This window comes from Lepus europaeus, chromosome 2 (genome assembly GCF_033115175.1).
Source record: "Lepus europaeus isolate LE1 chromosome 2, mLepTim1.pri, whole genome shotgun sequence".
Lineage (NCBI taxonomy): Eukaryota > Metazoa > Chordata > Mammalia > Lagomorpha > Leporidae > Lepus > Lepus europaeus.
Window position 1 is genome coordinate 114,262,009 of NC_084828.1, and position 18,632 is coordinate 114,280,640.

Genomic DNA, 18,632 nt, shown 5'->3' on the forward strand with positions numbered 1-18,632 from the left:
ATGAGGGTGCAGGGTCCAAGGACTTGGGCCATCCTCCACTGCACTCCCAGGCCATAGCAGAGAGCTGGCCTGGAAGAGGGGTAACCGGGACAGAATCCGGCGCCCTGACCGGGACTAGAACCCGGTGTGTGGGTGCCGCAGGCGGAGGATTAGCCTATTAAGACGTGGCGCCGGCCATGCTAATTCTTATAACTTGATGTGTTAATGGATTTTTCCATGATTGCCCTCTTCCTGAACTCCTTCCCTTCCTCCTGTTGCTGATCAGGTGAGATTATTATTGCTGTTAACCTATCAGGTAGGTAAAAATGTCTCTTGAAAATATAGAATCTCTATGGTATCTGAATGATGCCGAGAAAGAAGTAAGAACCTCTGATGTCAGAGAACTTATCTGACCACACAGCTAAACCTCGAAGTCAAATATTATTACAAATTGATCTAGCACTCACAGCTATATCTCAATGCTGTTCTATAAGGATGTCAAGCGTAAATTATGATAGGCTCCTGTTGGATATAAATAATATTACCGGAAGTTAATGTGAAACCATGATTTGCCGGCACCATGGCTCACTTGGATAATCCTCTGCCTACGGCGCCAGCATCCCATATGGGCTTCGGGTTCTAGTTCAGTTGCTCCTTGCGGGGGGGGTGGGGGGGGGCTCCAACTGAAAAGGAAACAAAGTTGCTAAGCCTTTGCTCCACAAGGCTTCTAAGCCTTTGCTTGGGTTTGCCGCACTTCCGCATCTCAGTGACTCAGTGTTTTCAACAATCTAAGATGGCCCCTGGGGGAGGTACCTAGCCTGACAGGAGACTTCTGTATTTATGGACAGTATGTGTCCTCGGCTGTGATAGGCCCTTGAGCGAGTGCCCGGCTCGTGTCCTGCCTTACCTTTCAGCTGGTTGGCTCAGTTCCCTGTGCCCTGGACAGCCCCCTTTCTGTGTCTATAAAAGCTCTTCCCCTCCCAATAAAGTCAAGAACCCGGCTGTGCCCTGGACGTTGACTGATCTCCCAGCTCTGGTGTGGTTCCTTTGCTGCTGACAGTCATCATCCCGCTTGGCCCCTGAGCTCCCCAGGCTGGCCCTGAGGAGCTCTATTGGACCTGCTGCTCCGTGACGAGCAGCAGCTCTTTTTCCAGTCCAGCTCTCTGCTGTGGCCTAGGAAGGCATTGGAGGATGGCCCAAGTGCTTGGGCCCTGCACCTGTGTGGGAGACCAGGAGGAAGCACCTGGCTCCTGGCTTCGGATTGGCACAGCACACCAGCTGTAGTGGCTATTTGGGGGGTGAACCACTGGAAGGAAGACCTTTCTCTCTGTCTCTCTCATTGTCTATCTGTCAAATAATTAAAAAAAAAAAGAAACCATGTTTCAGTGAAAACAGTACTTTTTTTCTGAGTGAATGTTTTTTTATTATATAATCAGAATTTTATTCTTGGTCTAGCTGCTCTTCCCATTAGATAAGGTTTAGTTTGGAAATCAGTCATAAAAAATTCCCATTTTTCAAAATTGACCAGTTGAGAGCAACTTCCCCAAAGTTGCTGAGCCATTTCCCCAATTCTATGGCAGTTTTTTTTCTAAAATATCTTCATGAGATACCCCATGGCTCCTTACGGTCTGTGTATTCTTTCATTGCCATTAGTGGTAAACCCAATTTATGCAATTATAGGAGTTCCTGAGTAGCCTTTGGCTGAAGGACTTTGATAATGTTCAATACTCTATTGCTACTAAGATGAAAGCTCCTAATTGCCACCATTACACAGAAGTCTTTATGAATACAACCAGGTCAATTTCAAAGCAATTCTCCTGCTAACAAAATTGTACCAAGTAATTGATTCTACACACCAAGGATTTGATTATTTTTCTCAAATAAAGACATACACATGACATTTCCATGCCAATTTGATTTCAAGATTCAGTAATGCTTCCATTAATATATCATTCAATATATACAGGTGGGAAAATTAAGAAAGTACATTAGAGATGACAAAATTTTAATTGGTGACCATTAAGTTGAATAAACATATATAATGTAGAATATATATGTTAGTTCATAGATTGATATATTTATAAAAAAAAGTCTTTGCAATTCTCAACCATATCAAAATAAAGGATATTATTCACACTGTTATAGTCTCCCCTAGCTACCCACCCCATTGTGATATTCTAAAATGTAAATTTTGTCTTAAATTCTATCATCCAAATGTAACTTTAAAATTATATACAGGCATTCATCAAAGATACTGTGGGCTCAGTTCCATATCATCAAAATAAAGGGAATATATTAATAAATCAAGCCAGTAAGTTTTGTGGGGGGGGATTTCCTATGTATATCAAGTTATGTTTACACCTTATAGTTTATTAAGTATACAGTAGCATCATGTCTATAAAAGTATATGTGTTAACTAAAATATCTTGTATTGCTAAAATGTCAACACTTATCTTAGTCTTAGTGAGCCATAATCTCTTTGCTATGGAGGGTCTTGCCTTGATGTTAATGTCTGCAGACAGATCAGGATGGTGATTGCCAGAGGACAGAGTGTATGTGTTCCTTAAGGACCACCATGAAGCTTCCTGCATTTATTCTCTCTTCCTTTCCAAAAGATTTCTCCCTAGCATGTGATTCCGTTTGATAGAATCTTATTAAAAAAAACTTCTTTCAAAACTGGAATCAATCCTCTCAAAACATGCCATTGCTTCATCAACAAAATTTATGAAAGACTACCAATATTTTGTTTTCCTTTCAATAAGGTTTCACTAAGAACTTGTATACTTTATTGTCTATACAATATATTTTATAAAGGCATGGTTGCCATAAAGAATATTTCTGTGATTGAACTAGGCAAAGACAATTTATAATCTTTTGCAAAGATTCTCAATGGCATTTGTGATTCATAGGATGAGGTTGAAATATCAACATTAAAATTTGTTTGGAAGGAGTTGACTCAAACCCTCATGGATGATTTTGACACATTAATGGCTTCAGTGAAGGAAGTAACTGCAGATGGGGTGAAATGGAAGGGAACATGAATTTGAAGTGGAGCCTGAAAATGTGACTGAATTGCTGAAATCTCATGATCAAATGTTAATGGATAAGGAGTTATTTCTTATGGATAAGCAAAGAAAATGGTTTCTTATGTTATGAAAATGATGTATTTCTTTAAATATCATAGGATAACTTCTACATTTTCACAGTTTTATCTTCCAGTATTCACCTCTCTCAGTTCAGAAGCTGTAGATTGTGAGTTGCATCAGAATCCATGAAAACACTCGTGTTCATTAATCTTGAATATTTTCACCACGGTTCTTGAGTTACCAGGTGTGTTGTCAACTTTGATAGGGATCTTTATTTTCCTGTAGCAACCATTCTCAACAATGGTACTAAAATATCCTAAAAACAACATTATAAAATTATATTTTATCATCCAGGATTTGTCAGAGAACAAGCAGAGTAGATTTACTCTAAATGGAAGGGTCATGAAATTTCTAGAACATAAATTGAGCATTTGGTTCAACTTCCAGTCTCCATCTGCATTAGATTTTAACAAGAGAACCAGGTTTTTCTTGAAGACTTGAAGACAGACTTTGGTTTCTCTCCAGCTGTAAAGTCAAACTTGAGCTAATGGAGGATTGGGAGATTTAGGAGAACACAGATTTCCAATGAACCTCATTAAGGCAATGGTATTCTCATTGATCACTTCTATGTAGACTAAGAAAAAGATGTGAAAGCAGAGAGAACCGTAAATTGGTCTTACATCCTATGTTGATCATCAGGAAAGATGTTTTACACAAAAATACATAATTAAAATTCAAAGACTTAATAAGTAAGCTCAATATAAAAAAGGCCAAGGTTACATATCACTCTATTGAGTCTGAGTGGTTAGGTTTCTGTTAGATATCATTCCAATGCCATTCGCCCCTCATTGTTTGTGTTGTGAAATCAGTTGTCAGACATATTACTAAACCTTTAAAGGAGTTTGTTAACTTTTGTGGTTGTTACTTTGAACATTTTCTTTCCATCCTCTGAGGTTCAATTGCTCACAATGTTCAAGGATTTCTAATTATTATAAAAATTAGTATTTATAGCTATTTGAATTTTTGATTGATATCATCTAGAGATTTGGAAATTTTCTGATGAGTGATTCTTCTAATAGTGCTTCTTCTGCCTCAGTCTTTTAAATTTGTATGATATTCCAATAGAATGCATGTGAATAATTATTTCATAACTCATAATGAAACTCCTGTTTTTTTCTTATAGTTTTCTTCCTTTATTTTCAATTTGGATATTTTACATGGATTTATCTTTAGAAATACTAATCCTGGGGCTGGCATAGTGGGAAAAGTTGCCTGCTGTGACACTGGCATTCCATATAGGTGCCTGTTCAGGTCCCGGCCACTCCACTTCTGATCTAGCTCCCTGTTGGTGTACCTGGGAAGGTACTAGAAAATAACCCAAGTGCTTGGGCTTTTACCAGTCATGTGAAAGACCAAGAAGAAACTGCTGGCTCCAGGCTTCCATCTGGTACAGCCCTGGCCAATGCAACCATTTGAGCTGATGAAAGATTCTCTCTCTCTCTCTCTGCCCTCCCTCTCTGTGTAACTCTGCCTTTCAAGTACATAAAATAAATCTTTAAAAAAGGAATGCTAACACTCTTTCTTAATATATCCATCATTTTCAACACAACTATTAAATTATTTCAGTTACTATATTTTTTCATTCCAAAATTCAATTTTGATGTGTATCTATATCATGCATTTCATTTCTTTTATAAATTGTTTTGTTAGTATATTTATCAATCAGAGTTATAACAAAGCCCATCTCTAGTCAGTTAATATGTGGTCAACATGATATTAACCATTGTCTATCTTCTAGCTTTTTTTTTTCTTATCAATTTCATTTTTGTCTTACTGTAGCATAGCACATAATTTTTAAAATAAATATGTGATAATATAATTAAAATTATAATACATGGGTAATACTATTTTCTTTCATAATTATTATTTTTTTCTGAAAGCCATTGTACATAGACAGCTGAGCTTTAGCCAACAGACACTAAAAAGAAAATAGATTTATATGGGGGTCTCATTTTATATTTTCCTTTTATTAAGATTAATGTTATAGTATTGAACAAGGTTGGCTGGTAAAGGTATGAGAAATTTCCTTCATACCTTTCATAACCTTCTGCCCATAATTTATAGCTATTTACTTTTCAAAATCCATCATATGTAATCATGTAAAATTCGATTTCCTGGGAAAATATATGTATACTTTGCATGTGAAAAAAAGGAAATCATTGCTAATAAACAGTCGGTAGCTTCTTGGCAAAGTGCACTCCATGCAAATATTATTTTCAGTGACAGTCAAGGGTATTGAGGTATCTATAATAAAAGTGATTTGTGTGCATTGATTTAGATCCAGGGTTTTTTTTTTTTTTTTCGTAATGTATTTTTGATTTTTTTGATTTGGTTAATGACTATGTCTTGATGAAATGAACATTCTCTATAAGATAAAATTGTTTTATTCATCATTGAATATTCACAGATTATCCAAAATTTTTCGGAAGCACAAATAGCCAATATAATAGTAAATTATACTTAACCAATGACATTTGTAATGTAAATAAGTGTTTGGTCTTTACTGACAGCCTGTTAGTTTGATGCTTGTTAACCTTAATACCATTCATTTTTTGCAGTTTTAGTTTACATCCCTTTAATAGGGAGACATTCTTTAATATTTTGTGTGATATTATACTAAATGAATCATCTATAGTATTTCAATCAGTCATCATAATTATCCAAACATTCCAATTCTCACACTAATGATTAATGGGACTATTATTTCCTATAATGTATAGATGAAGAAATTAGACTAAAAATAGAAATATTTAACTTAAGGATATATAAAAGTCCTTGGAAGAACTAAAATACCATCAATATTTTTTATTCTAAAGCTAGTGTTCATAATTTCCATATATCCACTTATTTTTGAAATAAAAATAATTTTTAAAGCATCACACTGTATAAAGAGTAGTTGTTGGCAAAATTCAATATTTAGTTTATATCCATAAGCTTTTAATTTGGTAAGATAAATTTCAAATCATCTTCTCCATATCAAAGATCAATTCCAAGAGGAGGAAGAAGAAGGAGGAGAAGGAGAGGGAAGAGAAAAGGAGATGGAAGGTAGAGGTGAAGCTGAAAGAAAAGGATATGAAAAATCACTCCAGTAGAAGTGTAACCATCAATCAAACAAGTCCTCTGTTTACAGTACATTCACATTTCATAGGAAATATTTCATGGTGTAACATCTCATTTAATTCTAATATCATGTAATGTAAATCATTTTTATATTTACCAAAATTTAAATGTTTCATTGCATTGTGTCGTAGGTCATCTTAGAAGTGAAACAAATACAAAAAAAATAAAATAAAATGAAAGAAACATTTGTGTCTAAATGCACACAAGACTGTGAATAAATGCTAATCAGGGAGGGGAAAAGTGTAGTAAACTTTTGTATATATTTCAAATATATTTAGTTGAGTTGTTTTGGAAATACAGGTATTGAGGAATACAAAATTAAATTTATAAGTATAAATTGTAAATACATAATTTTGCTAAAATGTTGCTACGTCTTTAAAACAAGAATGTCAGACTAGAATAATTTCAGAACTGAATCCAAAAAATTGAACATTGTGAATAAGTATATAATGTATTAACACAGAATACACGTTGTATACCAGTGCTGTCAATTGTTATTCTATGATGTTTGCCCCTATAGCTGAACACCACCTATAAAATCCTACCAATTGCATTTTGAACATGTATTCACAAATTTTTAAATATTATTTTAATTTTACAAGTCAGAGTTATTAGAGGGGGTAGGGAAGGAAGGAGGGGAAGAGGGAAGGAGGGAGGGAGGGAGACAGAGACAGTGAAAGAGAAAGAGAAAGAGAAAGAGAAAGAGAAAGAGAAAGAGAAAGAGAGAGAGAGAGAGAGAGAAGCTACCATCTGCTGGCTCACTCCCCAGATGGCTGCATCAGCCAAGGATGGACTAGCCTGAAGCCAGGAGCTAGGAGCTTCATTCAGGTCTCTCACATGGGTGGCAGGGGCCTGAGCACTTGGGCCTTCTGCCGCTTTTCCCAGGTCATCACCGGGGGTTGGAAGAATAGCTGGACATGAAGCAATGGAATGAGAGGTATGCTAGGAAGGTGGCCCACACTCACAATTTTCAGTGTATATTAGAACATTCTTTGCTACATTATCAGTTTTACATTTTGTATTACATGCACCTGCCTTTCACCATAGGATACATTCATGCTTATTAAATCAATTTCACCAGTAAGCATTTTTTCTTGTTCAGATTAAATTTATTAAATAACATAAGAACTCATAAAAATATATGCAACTATTGAAAATTCAATTTATTCTGTACAAATAACATTCTTCAGTTACATTACATAATTTTATGATTTTTAGAGCACAATGGCCACATAAAAATAATCATTCAAAGAGTATGCACAGTTAGCTCCTAAGTTTCTATAGCTATTACATTTTTTACTCTCATATCAATTATGCGCATCTGCCTCTAGGATTAACAGTTGCCTGCTCACCAACAGACAATTTTCCTGTGTGGTTTTTTTTTTTTTTTTTTTCCACTCAGGCACTGAATTTCCCTCAAAGACAACCATCTGGAAACTTTGACCTAGCAATATTTTAAACCGTCTGTTTTCTCTTACTGGCCCACTCAGAGGGGGAAGTTATTTACATCTGTTCCTCAAAAATCATCTGTAAATGAAGGGTTAATAGCAGATAAATAGTCAACCCTGAAGGTTGAATCTTCTTAGAATCACAGAAGAGGTAAAAAGTGCATTTGACACAATTTTTAAAATTATTTTTAACTTGAAAGATATATTTATCTTATTTAGAATGTATAATAAGCTGTTAATTGGTTTATCTCTTTTTTACTAAAATTTATTGCTTAATTTGTTTAAATGTTAAGTGATTAAAATATATTGCATATGTGGCCCCTCATATTAATGAAAATAAAATCTATTTTATAACCAAGTGTTCCAAAACTTAAATAAATGATGGAATGGTTGGTTAAAAGTTACATAAGCTTGCTGTATCAGAGCCATAATGTGCTATTAGTTCTTATAAGCAAATAATATGTAGTTAGGATAAGTTTAAAGATAAATTGGCTTTCTAGATAAGTATGCAAGTGCTAATTTTGTGTCATTGTGAATATTCATAAATGTTTACATTCAGGATATATTGTCACTTATTCTTGAGAACTGTTGTATAATTTTATAAAATCTAAAACTATGCCTAACATGACCACCAAATAACTGTAAATTTTAATACTTTTATTTAAATGTGAATTTTAGAATTTTTGTAAATCTGATAGAGTGGAAAGTCTGATAGTTTGATAGTAAAAGCCTATAAAATATGTGATATTTTAACTAAGATAGATTCAAGGAACATAAGTAGTAGGTAAAATTTACCACTGTCAAACACTTTTTAAAATGCATTTTAATTGAATAACAGAATCAACTTGCTATGGAACTTAGATTTTACTGAAAGCGTTTTATAGCAATGAGCAATTTCTTTTAAAATGTAGATTTGTTACATATATCGAATAGACTATTTATGTTATTTATTCTTAAAATGTGTATTTATTTATTTATTCATTCATTCATTCATTGAAAATGTGGAGTGACAGAGATCCTTCATCTACCAGTTTACTCACCATATGTCCTCAACAGCAGGGTCTGGATAAGCTGAAAGCCAGGAGCCAGGAACTCTATTCTGGTTTCCCACGTGGATGGTAAAAGCCCAGTTAGCCATCATCTGCTTGCTTTCCAGTCTATCCGCTGTAATCAAGCAGATTGCAAGCAGAGCAGTCAGCACTTACACAGTAGCTCTGGTAAGGGATGCAGGCCTTAGAATTGGTGGCTTTATACACCGTGATCCAGAATATCCTCTTTTTAAGTTTAACGTTTGATTCAAAAATAAACATAAATCAGTGTAAGAACCTATGAGACCAGATCAAAGTTTCTTGAAACTATTTTGAGGAAGAGGGGAAGAAAAATTTTGATGACTTTCTGTTGAAGCCCTGTTGATTCTATCTTTTAAACCTATGACAACTGCCAATTCATCTTCACTCCTATTATCAGAACTTTGGCTTAGGCCCATGTTGTCTAACTTCTCAAGCTGATCATCAACATGCTTCAGAGGAACATCCCTTATATCTTTGCCAGAATAAATTTGTGCTTAGGAAAATACAAAAGTATGACAATTTTTTGTTGACCAAGGCTTCTTACAGCATTTCTCGTTTCCACAAGCAATTATTCTTGAATAGACTATCTGTGTGTGCGAGCACATGTGTGTGCTTTACAGGAAAAAAAACAAAAGTGAAGTAATTGGTTCAACTGAGGAGCGAATTCTGAAACTGCACCTGTTTGTCCTTATTCTCATGCAGTCTAGAGGCCCTGAGAGACTTCTGTGGAATAATCAGATTCTATGGAACATAATTTGAAAAGCACTCTTTAAACTGATTTGAAATATAAGCTTCAAGAGCTATACAAAGACTTTCAAAATCTGACTCCAGAAATATATTCTATTTTATCCTTGCTACTATACCCATAAACCTCTGTTACAGCTATGCATAAATGGTTTTATTCTTTACAACATGCTTCTGTGTTGGGTGTCTCTCTGCCTATATAGAGGTTTTTTTCATCTTCCCAAAATGTCTTTTCTCCCTTCTTCATATTGAATTTCCTATAGTACCGAGTATAGGCATCTGATGGGTCTTCCCTAGTATATGTAGAACTAAATGCAGTTCTCTTTCACTCCTTCCTTATCTTGTTCATAATTACTTTTCAACATTCAGCATGCTTCCTTTTCCTATTCATGTTTTCTGCTACTCCAGAGCTCTGGAAAGAATTATGTTCTAATTATCTTTGTGTTTTTATAATTGATAGAGTGCCAGATACTTAGTAAGAACTAAATAAATGCTTATAAAATCACATAAATTTTGATTTTAAAAGGCAATGATATTTGATAGAAAGAAATTATTTTTATTTTTTAGTTTATTCAATCTTATCAGTCCATAAAATATCTTGTATCTCCAACTAAAAGCACACTATACATCAAAAATACTGAGCTCTAACTATGCTAAACACCGTGCTAGCATCTTATGTGTGCTGTACTTTTAATTTGGCCCAGAATTAAAAGATAAATACAGCTAGTAAGTACTGATGAACCTGAGGCATCTGTGACTATCTAATTTATTTAAGATCATATGGCTAGAAAGTGATGTTGTTGCTGTTTAAACAGTGCTGTGAGACAACTGAGCCTGCTTCACTGTTAAAGTCTAATCTACACCATAGAATATTGAATTTACGTTATGTAACAGATGCTTATATATAATTTATTTAAACAAAGATTCAAAACAGAAGATACCCAAATATATACACATGTGTTTTCAAGGTTTGTCCACTTTGTCTTTGTTTCTAAATAATTCTAGCCAATGCTTTTATCAGTTAGGAATATATTTGTATGGGAGCATATTTATTGAACTTGGTTCAGTGCCTTGATACTAATGGCAATATCTTCGTGATTCCTTTAATTTTTTTTTCCTCCCTGATCACAAAATCTTTTTTTCCATCTATAACATTAGATAAGTGCTTAAGGTATGATGCAGGGGAAGTGGTAAATGATAGTCAAGTCTGGTTTTTTTTTTTTTTATCAGAAAAACAGAAAATTTCTTAAAACCCTTATTATGCTTCAGCTTTTGTCTTATTGAGCAACACTGAATCAAATGTCCACTTCAGCTGTGAGCTTAAGAATGTTTTCTTTAACATCTACTTGCATTTTTTATATTTGTTGGTTAATTTCATTTGCTTTTATTGTTTTACTTCCTAAATGCATCATTAGTTTAGGGCCTAAAAAAAGGCAGATAGCTTTTATAATGTTAGCCACTGGTATATTAAAAATGATATTTTTAACTTTTATGTAAAGATTACCTTCCAAAATAATTTTGCATCTTCCTGGGCATTCTGTGATCAATAATAATTATTATGTATGTACAAATATCTCATTTATCTTGAGTTTTGACAGCATGAATCTCAATAGAGAGGCAAAGACCCCAAAATTATTTTTAACATCAAGAAAGCTAACAAAATGTATATTTATTACTATAGAAATTATCTTCAACATATTATCCATAGATTCAAGCTTGATGTATATACAACATAAATCAATAATTCTATTTAATCTCCAAGTATAGAATATTACAGAGACAAAATATTATAAAACTTTTATATATATATAAGATAAATAAGATATGTATGTATATATTATATGCATAATTATATGTAAACAGAAGTTACTACCACAGGAGTCTGAGCAGTGCTACTTTGTATATTGAAACATAAAGTAGAATCAAGATTCCTAGAAAATCAGAAATATGGTGTGTGTTCTAATTAAGTCTGGTCTTTTGTAGAACAAAATCCCTACTAATACAAATATACATTCCAGAAAAGAATTGCAAGTAATGTTAACCAGTAGTGTGGTTAACTGGTAAGTTAAAGAAACAGAACTAGAGATGACATATAATTATTTATCTGATGAGGCTGATAAAATAAAGGCATGGATAATTTATTTCAGCTACAAATATAATCCAACATTTATTTCGTAATATAGCAAAAATTTTCAAGTGTCTTCAATTTAATCTAAATTATGAACCCAGTATATTCATATTTTAAAAGATAGCATTCTACATAATGTGTATTTAATTAATACCAATTATTCACTATTATAGTGTTTTAATTATCTTCTATGATTAAATTTGAATGCTTTTTATTAAAATAATGTTAAAGCCCTTCAAACACATTGAATTTCATGTTTAAATGACATATATATGTATGTATATATATATATATATATATATATAAGAAAATAAGAGTCATTTCAGCTTCTGTCATGTTTTCATAAGTTTCATTTTTAAAATAGCCTAATGACTCATATTTTGAAGTAATTAAAGAGAGTAATGTCTTTGGTAGAATTTTCCTACAGCTTTACAATAATATGTATTTCTACTATCTGGAAGAATTTCAGATAATACACATTTAGTTTACTCTCTACAAAATGCCAACTACAAAATTGGTTCTCAGCCTGCCAGTAAGTTATATTGTTTTTATTTTACATTTTCTGTAATTAAAAGTTTGGTTTGCTACTTAGAATCTATGACTTCTACTCTCAAGCACCAAAGAGAAAGCAATTTAATCTTACACATTGTTTAAGTTTCTTTTTACTCCTTATCCTCATCACACTTATCTTTGGTCTTTCTGATAATAGCCAATCTTACTAGAGTGAGTTGATATCTCAGCTTCACTTTTTATTGAAACTTATCTGATGATTAGTGACATTGAGCATTTTTCCATGTACCCATTGACTATTTATATGTCTTCATTTGAGAAAAGTATCCTTAGATATAGAATTTATTTTTATCTGAATTATTTTTTTCTTTTTGCTGTTAAATTGTGAGTTCCTTGCATATTTTTGTTACTGCTAGATATATAAATTGTAAATATTACCTTATATATATTGTCACATCACACTCTGTTATGTTCCTTGTTTTGCAAAAGCCCTTTAGCTTGATGAAATATGGTCTATTTTGCATCTGTTTCCTGAACTTTGGGGGTCTGATTCAAAAAATTCTAGCACATGGTACTGGTAGTGTGGTATGGTAAGCTAAGCCTCCACCTGTAGCACTAGCATGCCCATATAGGGCATCCCATATAGCATCCCATATAGTCCCAGCTGCTTCTCTTCCATTCCAGCTACTTTATTTTTAGGATTTATTTTATTTATTTGAAAGACAGAGTTACAGAAAGAGGTAGAGACACGTAGGGAGGTCTTCCATCCGCTGGTTCACTCCCCAGATGGCTGCAACGGCCAGAGCTGTGCCAATCCGAAACCAGGAACCAGGAGCTTCTGGTTCTCCCACAAGGGTGCAGGGGCCCAAGGACTTGGGGCATCTTCCACTGCTTTCCCAGGCCATAGCAGAGAGCTGGATCAAAAGTGGAGCATCCAGGACTAGAACCAGCACCCATATGAAATGCTGGCGCTTCAGGCCACGGCTTTCACCAGCTGCACCACTGTGCCAGCTCCCATCAATCCAGCTCTTTCTGTGGCCTGGGAAAACAGTAAAAAATTGCCCAAGTGCTTGGGCCCCTGCATCCACGTGGGAGACATGGAAAAACCTCCTGGCTCTGGATTACCTCAGCTCTTGCCATTGTGGCCATTTGTGAACAAACAGATGGAAGACTTTTCTCTCTTACTCGCCCTCTCTCAGTAACTCTGCTTCTCAAATAAATAAATAAGTCTTGAAAAAATTCTTACACATATCAATACTGCTGAAACATTTTATCTGTGTATTCATATAGTAATTTCAAATTTTTATGTGCTATGCTGAGTACTTAAACCCATTTTATGGTGATATTTGTAAATGGTGGGAGGTAGATTTCTATTTTCATTATTCTGAATGAGTATGTGCACTCTTCATAGCACCGCTTATTGAAAAGGCTATCTCTTTAGTTCCAGTGTGTGTTCTTAGCACCTTTGTCAAAGATCAATTGGCTATACATATATAAGTTAACTTATAGGGTTTCTATTTAGTTCTGTTGGTTTATGTATCTCTTTTTTTGCCTAAGATGCACTTACTGTAGCTTTGTATTGTATTTTACTGTATTTATTTTATCTAAAAGGCACATGCACATAGAGAGGGAGAGAGAGAGAAAGTTTGAGAGGGAGAGAGAGAGGGAAAGAGTGGAAAAGAGAGGGAGGAAGGGAGGGAGAGAGAGAGAGAGAGAAGGAAATAGAGATATTGATTTACCAAATGCTAGTTCCCCAAATTCTTGCAAAAGTTAGGGCTTGGCCAGGCAAAAGTCAATAGCCAGGAACTCCTTCCAGTTCTTTCACATGGGTGACAGGGACATAACCAACAGAGCCATTTCCTTCTGCCTCCAAGATGCACATTAACAGGAAACTGGAATTAGGAGGCAAGCCAGACTCAAACCCAGGCACTCAGATATGGGGTATGGATGTCTTAAATGTAGTATATTTTAAAGTAAGAGAAGAGAATGTAACTTTTCCTGCTGCCACATTCTTTTTTTTTTTTTTTTTCTAACAAGATCTCTTTGGCTCTTCAGAACCTTTTGTGGTTCTACAAAAATGGCAGTATTTTTTCTTGTTATGTGAATAATGTTGTTGATAGTTTAATAAGTATTGCATTGCATTGCATCCATAAATGAATATAAATTATTACAGTCATGACCATGGAATGTTTTCTTTATGTCCTCTTCAATTCCTTTCCTCAGTGATTTCTAGTTTAAATGGTAAAATTCTTTCACCACTTTGCTTAAATTTATTCTTAGGTATTTTATTTGTCTGTAGCTATTGGGAAGAGACTTTTTTGTCTTGACTTCTTTTTCCAAATAATTCATTAATTGTCTATAACAGTGCTACTGATTTTTGTGCACTGACATTGTTGGATATGTTAAGGATTTCTATTAACATTTTTTGCTGGAGTCTTTGGAGTTTCAGTATGTAAGATCATAATATAACCAAACAGTTAAAATTTGACTCCCTTTTTTCAGTTTGGATGTTCATCGTATCTTTCTCTTCCCTAGATGTGCTGGTTGGAACTTTGGGAACTACACTAATTGAAGGTGTTCAATATGGGCATCTTTGTCTTGTTCCACATCTTACAGATTTCACCTTTCCCCTATTCAATGTGATGCTAGCTTTGGCTTAATATATATGTATGCATACATAATATAATAATTATAATAAATAATAATAAATAGAAAGGTAATAAATTGTAATATAATACATAATAAATATTATAATTATAGATATTATTATATTGTTAACAAATATATTTACTCTATCAGAATACATATTTCTCTTTATATCTCTTAACATTTGATTTATGGGAACCAGCACAGTGGCATAGTAGGCTAAACTTCTGCCTGTACCACTGGCATCTAAAATGGGCACCAGTTCATGTCCCAGCTCTCTGCTCTGGCCTGGAAAAGCAGTAGATGATGGCCCAAGTGCTTAGGTTCCTGTACCCACATGGGAGATCTGGAAGAGTAGAAAAAGAAACTGAAATATAAAATGATAAGAAATAGTAATAAAGGACTCTATAGTTGTTCTCCACTCTACCACACATTTTGAATTTTGATGTCCTATTTTACCTCTTTCTATATTGCCTGTATCAATATTTCAATGTTATTATTTTTATTGTTTTGAATTTCAGGATTTATGCATCATGTTTACAATATTAGAACATTCAGAATCTGTCAATATACTTATTCATACCAGTGAGTATTCTATCTTCTGTATTTTCTTCTTAGTTAATAATAGTTCTTTCAGTTTAAAGGTCTCCCTTTTACATTTCTACTAAGACATATTTGATGGTAATAAATTTTCTTAGTTTTTGTTCATCTGGCAATATTTTTTATCTCTCCCTCATACCTGAAGGATTGTTTTGCTGGGTACAGTGTTCTTCACCAGCAATTACTTTTCCCTTCAGTACTATGAAAGTAATTATACTGCCACCTGACCTGGAAGGTTTCTGATGAGAAGTTTGAAGTCAGATTGAATTGAGATCTCTTTTTTGTTATATTTCCCCCTTGTAGCTTTGAGAATCTTCTCCTTTTCCTTTAACCATGGAAAATATGACGATTATATGTCTTGGAGTACACTTTGTTGAATTTAATCTGACTGATAATATTTGGCTTTCCTGTATCTATACAGTCTTATCTTTCTCTACGTTTGTGAAGTTTTTATTATCTCTTTGAACATGCATTCTACAGTTGGTATCCTCAGGTCCTTCTTCAAGCCCAATATCACAGATATTGACTCTTTTTATGCTACCCCAAAGTTCTTTTTTTTTTTCATTTTAACTTGTCCTTTTCTCCTTCTACTGTGTGTTTTCAAGTAGTTTGACTTCAAGTTTACTGATCTTTCTTCTGTTTCATCCATTCTATCATTGATGACTCCTAACCCATTTTAAATTTCATATAGCTACCTTTGAACAGAAGAATTTGTTTGATTTTTAAATATTACCTCCATATTTTGTAAATTCTTTTCGATTTTAAATCATTTCTCCATGTACTTTTTAGGCATATTGAATTTCCTTAAGATAACTTTTTAAATCGTCATTTGAACGTTGGAAAATCAATTCTTAACAGGCTGCTATTCATTCTTTCAATAATGTGTTCACTCATGCCTACAAATTTAATACTCAGAGAAGTCTATTACATACTGACAGGAATGTTGCTAACTAATGGGTTTTCACTGATGAGCAAAATAGGTATATCCTTGTCCCCATTTAGTTTTCAGTCTCTTGACCTTAATAAAAATTCAGTGGATTAATGTGACATGGTTTATTTTTATTAAAAATGTAGTGAAGCCTGCAGCGCTCATTAATTTCACTGAAGATTGTCCCAAGGCGCTGCTTATTCCCTACCTAGATAACTTGGTGAAACATCTGCATTCCATTATGGTCCTTAAACTTCAAGAGTTGATTCAGAAAGGCACCAAGTTAGTTTTGGAACAAGTTGTGACGTCCATTGCATCAGTTGCAGATACTGCAGAAGAAAAATTTGTCCCGTACTATGACTTATTTATGCCATCGCTGAAGCACATTGTTGAAAATGCAGTTCAAAAGGAGCTCAGACTTCTGAGAGGGAAAACGATTGAGTGTATCAGCCTGATTGGTCTGGCTGTTGGAAAGGAAAAGTTTACGCAAGATGCATCAGATGTGATGCAGCTGTTGTTAAAGACCCAGACAGACTTCAACGATATGGAAGATGATGATCCTCAGATCTCTTACATGATCTCAGCGTGGGCCAGAATGTGCAAAATCCTGGGAAAAGAATTCCAGCAGTACCTTCCCGTGGTGATGGGGCCCTTAATGAAGACAGCTTCGATTAAGCCTGAAGTAGCCCTTCTAGATACACAAGACATGGAGAATATGAGTGATGATGATGGTTGGGAATTTGTGAATCTTGGAGATCAACAGAGTTTTGGTATAAAAACTGCAGGACTAGAAGAAAAATCTACTGCTTGCCAGATGTTGGTTTGCTATGCTAAGGAGTTAAAGGAAGGTTTTGTGGAATACACCGAACAGGTTGTCAAGCTGATGGTCCCTTTACTGAAATTTTATTTCCATGATGGTGTTCGTGTGGCAGCTGCAGAATCCATGCCCCTTCTCCTGGAGTGTGCAAGAGTCCGGGGTCCTGAGTATCTCACACAGATGTGGCATTTTATGTGTGACGCCCTCATCAAGGCCATTGGCACAGAACCAGATTTAGATGTTCTTTCAGAAATAATGCATTCGTTTGCAAAGTGCATTGAAGTAATGGGAGATGGATGCCTTAATAATGAACACTTTGAAGAACTGGGAGGAATATTGAAAGCAAAACTTGAAGAACATTTTAAAAATCAAGAACTGCGGCAAGTTAAAAGACAAGATGAAGATTATGATGAGCAGGTTGAAGAGTCACTGCAAGATGAGGATGATAATGATGTTTATATCCTGACTAAAGTGTCAGATATTTTACATTCAATATTCAGCAGCTACAAGGAAAAGGTGTTACCATGGTTTGAACAGCTGCTCCCATTAATTGTCAACCTAATTTGTCCACATCGGCCATGGCCAGACAGACAGTGGGGATTGTGCATCTTTGATGATGTTATCGAGTACTGTAGTCCAGCCTCATTTAAGTATGCAGAATATTTCTTAAGGCCAATGCTCCAATATGTATGTGACAACAGCCCGGAAGTCCAGCAAGCAGCCGCATATGGCCTGGGAGTCATGGCACAGTACGGTGGAGATAACTACCGCCCTTTTTGTACAGAAGCCCTTCCACTGCTTCTAAGAGTTATTCAGTCTGCAGATTCTAAGACCAAAGAAAATGTCAATGCCACTGAGAACTGCATCTCAGCAGTGGGGAAAATCATGAAGTTTAAGCCTGACTGTGTAAACGTTGAAGAGGTCCTACCACACTGGTTGTCTTGGCTTCCACTACATGAAGATAAAGAAGAAGCTGTTCAGACTTTCAATTACTTGTGTGACCTGATTGAAAGTAATCACCCAATCGTTCTTGGCCCAAACAATACCAATCTGCCCAAAATATTCAGTATTATTGCAGAGGGAGAAATGCATGAGGCAATTAAACATGAAGATCCTTGTGCCAAACGTTTGGCTAATGTAGTTCGCCAAGTACAGACTTCTGGAGGACTGTGGACTGAGTGCATAGCACAGCTCAGTCCCGAGCAGCAGGCAGCCATCCAGGGGCTCCTGAACTCTGCCTGACGGGCCTTAATATCACCACCGGAAAACTAACTCCAAATAAACGTTTACCCTTTTGTTTAAAAAAAAAATGTAGTGAAGCATAATTATTTAAATCCTTATTTAATGGTTTTACTAAAGACTGATATGCTGTATAGACTATCTTTCATACTGAAAGAGTCTGTAAGACTCTTACTGCCTAACTGGAAATCCATAGTTAATGGAAAAACTATTTATTATAAAGTCAGAAAATGAACAGAAGTTGCTGCAAAATTACA

The 18,632-nt window shown here is 34.8% G+C and overlaps 1 protein-coding gene across 1 annotated transcript in view; it reads left to right on the forward strand.

Annotated features, from left to right (window-relative positions):
* Positions 1–18,425, forward strand: part of LOC133751549 (importin-5-like) — a 73,806-nt gene extending 55,381 nt beyond the window's left edge. The window contains exon 3 of the mRNA XM_062181662.1: positions 16,426–18,425. Coding sequence (XP_062037646.1) covers positions 16,426–18,378 — 1,953 coding nt within the window. The 3' untranslated portion in view covers positions 18,379–18,425. The remainder of the gene's footprint in view (positions 1–16,425) is intronic.
* The last annotated feature ends 207 nt before the right edge of the window (positions 18,426–18,632 follow it).